This window comes from Galleria mellonella, unplaced genomic scaffold, assembly GCF_026898425.1.
Source record: "Galleria mellonella isolate WM207_F2 unplaced genomic scaffold, CSIRO_AGI_GalMel_v1 utg150, whole genome shotgun sequence".
NCBI classification, from domain to species: Eukaryota; Metazoa; Arthropoda; class Insecta; order Lepidoptera; family Pyralidae; genus Galleria; species Galleria mellonella.
Genome location: NW_026442002.1, coordinates 2,989,953 through 2,999,706, shown reverse-complemented (window position 1 = coordinate 2,999,706; position 9,754 = coordinate 2,989,953). Strand labels below are relative to the sequence as shown.

General features: G+C 36.0%; 1 protein-coding gene across 1 annotated transcript; it reads right to left on the bottom strand.

Annotated features, from left to right (window-relative positions):
• Positions 1–3,327: 3,327 nt before the first annotated feature.
• LOC113519120 (PBAN-type neuropeptides-like) lies at positions 3,328–9,272 on the bottom strand. Its single transcript, XM_026904175.3, has 6 exons — positions 9,112–9,272; positions 7,073–7,173; positions 6,253–6,350; positions 4,996–5,143; positions 4,183–4,280; positions 3,328–3,518 (listed from the first exon to the last, which is right to left on the bottom strand). The coding sequence occupies exons 1-6, from the start codon at positions 9,187–9,189 to the stop codon at positions 3,460–3,462; spliced, it is 582 nt and encodes a 193-aa protein (XP_026759976.2). The 5' UTR covers positions 9,190–9,272; the 3' UTR covers positions 3,328–3,459.
• Positions 9,273–9,754: the final 482 nt, after the last annotated feature.

The following is a 9,754-nucleotide window of genomic DNA, read 5'->3' as shown; positions in this document are numbered from 1 at the left end:
ATTTTAGTCTTATTACTTTCCTGTAACACCTCTGGAATTAAATTGTGTCTGTTAACAGACGCAATTTAGTTCTCTCCATCCTTGGGTTGTCTGAAAGGGATCGCTGTTTGGCGATGGGCACGCCTGCTGTTGCCTCTTTAACATTCCGCCGCCTCTCAACCTCCGTGGTCACCCATCTCATAGGAGCGCACAGTGCGCTACCTAGGAGTCGAGATTGACCGGTCGTTGTATATGACCGCGCACGTTACACGCGCGGTCACACAGGCTAAGGCCGCGCGTGCCATGCTACGGCCGGTCCTCCATTCCAACTTGTCGCTGCGGACGAAAGTAGGTATTTATAAAGCTTATATTCGTTCGCAGCTGACGTATGCCTCCCCCGCTTGGTACGCACTGTGCTCCGATACACAGAGGCGGCGCCTGCAGATTCAGTAGAACTGTGCCTTGCGACTGTGCGCAGACGCAGGTCGTTACGTCAGAAATAACGTAATTGCCCGAGATCTCGCGGTCCCTTGCGTGGACGAGTTTGTCCGCTGGCTGGCACGCGCTATGTTCAGCCGGGCGGATAACAGCGTCCACCCACACTTAAGGGACCTAGCCTCACGCAATGCGCGTCCACCGGACGTTACGCGCGCATTACCGCGAGATCTCCTGCGCACAGCAGGCACCACGCAGGGCGACGGTTCAACCGGCTCTGCACGGTCGACGACGTGAAACTATTTCCAATTATTACCATTTTCTTCCCACAAAAAATTATTCCATTAGCCGGCACTATTTACAATAGTGTCGGTTACCGTAGCCTATGAACGCCTACAATACCAGAGGTATTACGCGCGCGTTGCCGACCCTGAAGAAACCTCTTTACCCCCCTTTTGAAGAATCCCATGTTCTAGTCTCTTGGGAAAACCTCGGCAGGGAGCTCATTCCATAACATGAGTGTTCGTGGGAGAAAAAAAGAAAACTCTTTCCTACGTAATAAGTATCTTCGACATTACTTAAAAGACTGTGTGAATTTATCTCCATTCATTTTTTAGTTATAGAGACTGACATAAAGAACTTAATCACTACCGTGTAATAATTTAAAATTGCACGCAATTTTTATATTGCTATGCAGCTGTAATATCTATGAAATTGCTATGTCAGGTTAATGATTATATTACACGTGTCGCGGCGGCTTCTTTGTACTTTGTATGTACAAGCCGATAACATCGCTATTTTTATTTTTGTAGATACCCAAATAACATGTAAAGGATATTTTATTTATATATTGAACTTCTACAAACAATTAACTGTGAGGCATAATTACAAAGTCTAAGACAAGTTGGTAAAGACTGAACTGAAAATCAGAAGAAATTCTTTCCGAAAAATAAAAAAATATTTCTTTTTTTTTTATTATTATTGAAAATCATGTAATCTATGATATTTATTTATTTATTATATCATAATATAAAGAAATGATAATATTTTATAGGGAAATACTATGACATATCAAGAAACAGCAATGTAATATATGTATTAGGAGTGGGCGATCATTGTTAATAATGGAAATTAAGGGCCCCATTCCTAGCAATATACCTAACTAGGTCAACCTCCACGTAGTCTCCCTTGGAAACTGACCGACTGAGCTAATTGACCTGCCTTTTCATTTTCACCTATCATCCCTCACTAGTGCGCCGCCAGTGTATACCATTCCATTATCATCCATTAAAAAAATATATACGTACTTAAGTATTACCGTGACGCGTGGAATCAGCTGTGTATGGTCAACGTAATCAGACTATCTGAATCATCTGTTTCCATTTGGCCTACTTATCCTTCCATCTCGTATATTTTTTATAATCTGTTAAGGCATTTACATAAGTGGTTGTCGGCAATGGGCAACGTTAATTTACATTCTATATATCACTCTACAAGTATTCCGGCATTTCCCAAATTTTATCAAGTTTATTTAATTTTTTTCCAAGATTTTTATTTCTCCAATATTATGTGATCAAAAATTTTTTTACCTATAATTGCTAAAAATATATCTAATCGGGCAACCCTAAGAATAGATTACAGGGACTATATTAGTGATGCGACTCGAGTGATTTTTTTTTACTCGAGTCACTCGGTACTGATAAGTTACTCACTCGAATGCCACTCGAGTGAAGATAAAACTCGAGTGATTTTTATTGACTCTAGTCACTCGGAATATAAAACGCGAGTGACCAAAATTTTAAAACGAATAAAACAGTATTAATTTTACATAGAAAATGTGTATTCATTTTATCAAAAAAAAAAAAAAAAATTCTAAACAATATGTAAAAAATAGAATTTTCCTTCAAACTAAACCTGTCATACATAATCAAGAAACCTCTTATATCAACTATCAGTCAAATTAAAATATTATATCATAATCTACTACTAATAAGTTCTAATCCAATTTAATTTATTCTAACAAGGAACTTTCATGAGATCCAAATATAAACAGTTTTATTATGTTCTTACACAATTTATGTAATAATATACGTGTTTTAAAATTAACTTAAATAAAACTTAAATAAACTCAACAAAAAAAACAAAAATATATCTTTAATGAGATAACAAATTTAACTGAAATTGGTGTAATAACTACTTTAAAAAAATAAATTGATCAATTTTTTCCCTACCAAACGGCTTCGATAATATCGACTTCAGCACACTTGCTAAAATAATAGAAGAATGTTTCTCCGTAACCTCTTTAGTAGTAACAGTTTGCGAAAAAAGTTTTGAATTATAAGTATTGTAATAGTTAGGTATGCTTTATTATTGTCAGAAGTCCATAAATCTGTTGTAGCAGCCGTATATTCAACTAAATGTAGAATATCTACAATTATAGTGCGTGCGGCATGATAAGCATCAGGAAGAATTTTCTCTCTTAAAAGTTTCCTGCTACCGCGGGTAAACTTGTCACAATTTGAATTTCTCACTCAGTTCGGTATAAACCACTCGAGGGGTTTTGCCAATAGTTGCCACGCTTGTCAGGCGGATTGGCAATCGCAGTTAGGTTTCAGTTATGTTTATAAAGGGACGCTGTTGGTTAACCCCTCGATCATTAAGCTCCCTTAATCACCTCTTACGACACCCACGGGAAAGGAATGGGTGGTCCATTCTATGCCGGGACCACACGGGGGGAAAGTACCATTATTACGTATAAACTTTTTCTTTTAAGTGTCTGCAAAAAATAGAAAGCTCATCTGTATTTTTTGTTTTTGTCACACGATGTTTTTTTTTTTTAATTTTGCATTGTTATAATTTCTGTTGTTGACAGTTCGCAGGCTATAACAACAAATTAAAAAAAAAGTAAACAAATTTCAGTGTCTTGTATCACATATTTATTTATTTATAATTTAATAAATTACAATTTTGATGTCATAAACTTTTACTTCGTCCAAATAATTATATAAAACACTTAATTAAGTTTAAAATCGGCATATTTTAAAGTTACGACGAGGTTGTTTTGTTTGCGCTTCTGACGACCCTTATTTTGCCTGGATATATTTCTGAAAAAAACAAAAAATAATATATAAATATACATTAGATTAGCCCTTATTTGGATACTGGTGGAAATTTCCATCATAATATTGAATACCCAAAAATTATAAAAGAACAATTTCGAATTATTCTCGAATTATTCTTTCTTTCACGTCCACTATTTTACGAATTTATTAGTAAGGTAATAAATCGACGAGGAATTTGACTGTTTGTACGTGCTAATCTCTAGAATTAAAAATGGTTTATGAAAAATTTGTTTTGCATTTGATGACTCATTTTTTGAGGAGGATTATACGCTATTAAACTACACAACTACCAGTGGGAGACCGTACAAAAGTCGATTGCTTGGGCACCTCTGTCCCATTCGTGTTTCAACCGAAAAGCAGTTGTGTATGCATGGCTGTTTCGGTTTGAAGGGTGGGATATGGCGTGAATTTACACGGTACAGAGGAATAACATCTGAGTCCTCAGGAATGGCAACGCATGGGGGGTATCATGGGCGAAACAGTATAATCTGTTATGTCCGTGGTACTGCTCATGTCTATAGGTGACGGTTACCACTTTCCATCAGGTGGGTCGTCAGCTTGTTTGGCATTCTAAGTTGTATAAAAAAAGAATGATTCCGCGGTATACAGCTAGTCTGATTATATTTTTATTGAATTTTTAACTCACCATACAATTCACGGCCAAGTCTCGGAGTCAGATTGACATTCCTTCCCAGCCTTGGTGAGAAATACTTCCTGCTGAGTTGCTCGGGATCTGGTCTGTATCTGGGAGCATTTATTTATTAATATCATTGTTTCTAAGATTATATGGAGTCTCAAAAAGAGGTCTACATTTAATCGGCTGAACTAACGTTTGTCTGACTAAATTTTGACAAATCAAAACAAAACACGCTCGTTTTTCAGTGCGGCAAGTATTTAAATTAAAAATTCCTCAGACCAAGTCGACTTTAAATCGATTTCAATAAAGGAGGAGGTGCTTTGTCCGACTGTCAATTCTTTTTATTTGTTTCCACCGATTTCTTTTTTTATACACTATTAGAAATAATTAAAGGATCAAAAAAAGTTTAAATTTTGGCCAAATAGTAACTTTACCTAGACATATTTTCTTTGTCATAAAACCTTTGCTTGAGCACCTCTGTTCCATTCGTGTTTCTACCGTGAAACAGTTGTGTTTGCATGGCTGTGTTCCAGTTTGAAGGGTGGGATATAGCAGTGTATTTACAGGATACAGAGGAATAACACCTAAGTCCTCAGGAATGGCAATGCATAGGGGGTATCATGGGCGAAACAGTATACTCTATTATGTCCACGGTACTGCTCATGTCTATAGGCGACGGTTACCACTTTCCATCAGGTGGGCCGTCAGATTGTTTGCCATTCTAAGTTGTATAAAAGAAATCCATTCATAGACTATTATGTCTCTGTATTCATTCAAGACAGTGTGATTATATATGTTGCTATTATAAAAAAAATATCTTACAAGTCCTGGTCTGGTGGAGTAGCAGGCATATCATCAGCCAATCTCCTCCCCAGTCGAGGGGTGAAGTCTATGTTTTCATACGCCTGTTTGTCCGAATAGCCGTCCAGGCTTCTACCCAATTTGGGCGTGAATATCACCTTCTTTGTAACTGAAAATTTATTTTTATTTAATAATACTATTATTGCCAGAGCTTTTACAGCTTCAAGTTAGTCAGCGAGCTTTGGAGAGGGCTTTTTTTATGGGTGAAAATGGTATGGTAAACCCGCCTGCGCTAACGGGATACGCTGGCGGGGCACCAGTGAAGGGTGATAGATGAGAATGAAAACAGGCCAATTAGCCCATCATGATGAATTCATCAGGAATTAACCATGATAGGTTTTAGGGAGAACCGCGAGGAGGTCGACCTGGTTGGGTATATTACTAGCAATGGGATTCTCAGTCTCCATTACTAACAATCCCTTTCCCCCTCTTTGGAGAGAGCTGTGTTTGGAGTTTCTATGCGTGACGGAATCCGGAATGTGAATATCCGTAGAAGAATCAAAGTGACCGACGTAGTTCGTAGGATAAGATTTTATTGTGTTTTCTCATAACTTCGTCAGCCCTTTGCCACCGCTTTGGAAAATTCTATTTTAGAGTTCCGTACTTACAAAGGAAAAACGGAACATTTATATGGATCCGATCTTTTTATAGACCGTCTGTTAAGGCCCTTTTGCTCAGGAACGCATGAGGGTATCAAGTTGTAATAAATGTCATACACACAGGTCTGCAATCTCTTAAAGCAGTGAAAAAATCGAGCTTCTAAATCGACCCGTTCATAAGATACGGCCATTACATTTATATCGCATATTTTGACATTCGCAAAAGGAATCAAAACATATATTAAGTACTTCCCGTTGACTACGAATCGTGAAATTTAGCAAGAAACAACATCACGTTGCACAAGTAAAGGAAAATATCCGAAAATCGTAAATTTGTAGTTATGTCACAAACAAAATAAACTTTATAATTTTGTACAGGACTTTCATGGCGCGAGTCTGATTCGCACTTGGCCGGCTTTTTTTTATCTAATAGGGTAGATTTATAGATTGGTCCTATAATTTTTTTTATCAAAATAAGTTCAATAGTTTAGCTTTTAAATCAAGATAACTCATGATCTGGACTAGACTCATGTAGGGATGTTACGTCTCCGCTCCTGAGACAAAGCATTTTCTTCTACCCACTCATTGGCATGCACCAACATGTTAATAGTATACATACCTTTTGCTTCGGGCTCGTCCGCTTGTGCTTCGTAGTACGGTAGTTGGTCATAGTAATATTTCAGTGCATCGGCAGCTTCTAATAATCTTAGGAATGGTCTGCAACAATGCATTTTCAATAAGCATGGGTAAAAGAAACCCAATCGATCGCTCTATCGGGTTTCTCTGGACATTGATGGCGGTAAATAAATCTATAATTATCATCTTCCTACCCTTATCCCAATTTATTTGGGGTCGGCGTAATATGTTTTTTATCCATATTACAAAAAGATTTGGCTTATAGTTTGACGACCGGCCGCCTGCCTGACGTCAACCCTCTTTAGGTCTATCCATAATTTCGAAATCGTCCATCATCATTGCTGATCTCTTCCATAAAAGGGGTTTTGGCCAGTAGTTTTTTTTTTACAATCCAAGGGGCAAACGAGCATGCGGCTCACCTGATGGTAAGTGACTACCGCCGCCTACGAATATGCTCTTTTCTTGAAGGTTATGATGTTGTATCGGTTCGGGAATACTGCTGCTGGAAGTTGACTCTAAAGAGTGGTTGTGCGTGGAAGAAAGTGCCTTGAAAAACGCACAGTGGACGACCGCCACTCGTCCTGATAGTTGGGATGAAACTTTATAGTTGCCACACTTGGGAGGCGAGAAGGAGACCCTCAATTCGATTGTTTTTTTTTTTAATTTGTTACCTCATATCTTCGTCAATTCTATAATGATTTAGAAAATTCTTTTTTTATCTGAAAGGATATATTGTAAGTATATCCTTTCTAAAAAAGTATAAAAAACAAGTTATAAAAAACAATTTTAAATTAGGTATTTACCTGTTGTCTTCGTGTGAAATCGACAATGACCTTTTGCCCAGTCTAGGTCCAAACCACAATCCATTTCTGTCGCTATGCGCACCTCGGTCTATGTTGTCTTCCTGTAAATGTTAAGTATAATTAAAACAGGCTGCTTCTCGCGGCTTTAACTGCGTGAATCAATACGTAAGTTATCCTTAGTTAGAGTTTTTTTTTAATGGATGATAATGGAATGATAACCAACTAAGAAGGATGGGCAGCAGCATCCTTCTTAGAACATCTCTAAAGCTTAACTGCGGTTGTCAATCCGCCTGCGTGGCAACTATTGACAATACGCCGTTTATGGGAGAGACCTATGTCTAGCAGTGGCTTAAGTCCAGCAGTGGACAGTTGAAGGCTAATATGATGACGATGATGGTGGTAATGCTGATCACTTTACTCTTATATCTAGGAGTAAACAATGGAGCACCAGGCGTCAGTTGGCAGAACCAACAAGCCAACCAGAATCAAGCCATTATTAATAGTCAAGGTATTTAAAAAAATGATGTTACATTTAAAATAAGCAATGAGGTTTTTTTAATGGATGAGAATGGAACGGTAACCCCGTCTGAGCTAACGGTATACGCTGGCGGGGCACCAGTGAGGGATGATAAGTGAGAATGGAAGGGCAGGTTAGTTAGCCCATCGTGATGAGTACACTGGCAATTCAGCACGATTGTTTCCAGGGAGGACCACGGGAGATTGACCTATAGGGTATAATACTAGCAATGGGGCTGTTAGAAGAATTCATTACTAATAATCTGGAAATAGAAATAGTGATATATTTTCATTTTTTTTTTGTTAGTTTATTCGTCTTTCCAAGTTGCATAAAAAATACTTAAAATTAAACTGCAAACTGAAATTGAACTTCATGTCTCCAGGCGACGGTTTTTTTAAGGATGAGGATGAAAGCAGGTCAGTTCACCTATCCTGATAAATTCTAAAAAAAATAACCAAGACGATATCCAGGGGGAACCGTGTGGAGGTCGACCAGATAAAATATATTGCTAGCCTATTGGGCCTAAGCCTAATTATTAAGCTAATAAATCCCCACCACTAACAATCTCTTTTTCCCTACAGGCGACGATTACTACTTTCCATTAGGTGGCCCGTCAGCTTTGTTGGCCATTCTAAGTTGCCAAAAAAAAAAAACTTGAAAATAGTGACAGTAGCTTAAATGTAAACACCACTTTAGCCATAATAGAATACTTTGTAACTCCCACGTGACGATAATTGACAGCATCTTGACATACGGTAATGAGTTTGAGAAATGGTAAAAATACAATTTTTAACATTATTTTTTCTTAAAATACAGACATTATCTTATTATTATTATTTTTATTATACTAGTAAGATAAAATTTATGATTACAGTAAATTAATTTACTCACCTTTAGATCATCACACAGTACTATATTACTGTATAAGTATTATGAAGAATAAACAAAAAACGTTATTCAATGACAATATTGGACATACAGTAATGAGTTTAAAGGAGTGATTATAACAAAATTCTAAGACTCTTAAAACCAATTTTTCTGTATACGAGTATATAGACAATATAAAATTACAATTTTATGATATTACTAAGATAAAATTTATGATTACAGTAAATTAATTTACTCACCTTTAGATCATCACACAGTATTATATTACTGTATAAGTATTACGACGAATAAACAAACAATGTTATTCATTGATAACATTTTGTTACGCTAATGAGTTTAAAGGGATAGTATTGATAACATTTATGATTATAATTATATAATAGTAAATTAATTTACTCACTTTTAGATCATCACACAGTATTTATATTACTGTATAGTATGACGACGAATAAACAACGTTATTCATTGAACACATTTTGACATACAGTAATGAGTTTTTAGAAATGGTAATAATACATTTTTAAAAATATAATTGTTAATACCAATTTTTCATAAAATACAAACATTATCCAATTACTATTTTTATTATATTAGTAAGATAAAATTTATGATTACAGTAAATTAATTTACTCACCTTTAGATCATCACACAGTACTATATTACTGTATAGTATGACGACGAATAAACAAACAACGTTATTCATTGACAACATTTTGACATACGGTAATGAGTTTAATCGAATGGTTATGTTACAATTCTACAATACTACCATTTGCTGTTTTCTCCACCTGTTTGTGTTTTCCACTGATCGTAAATGGTATCGGTCCCGTTTTATATAGGAATCTGAATCGAAATGCTATGGTAATGAGATGGGTGGACGGGGCGAAAATAGACACACGTGGAATACCCATGGGATTTGAAGCGTGGTAATAAATTTATAAGTAAATATTATATGAAGTAATGCATTAGAGAATGGTGTCTAGAATCCTTTTTCAACATTTTACTAAATGGCAATTTAATTAAAAAAAAATTAAGTAATATATTTTTTTAATTTATTTTATTTACTCATTAGTATATGTATGGGTACATGGCGGACTTAATGCTAAAAGCATTCTCTCCCAGTCAACCATAGGCAAGTGTCAGAATACACGAATGCGGTGCTAGTAATTATTGATATACATACATACTAAAATTACATATATAAACGAATAAATATATATATATACATAACAAATATACTTACATATATATAAAATATACTATATTGTACACGAAAA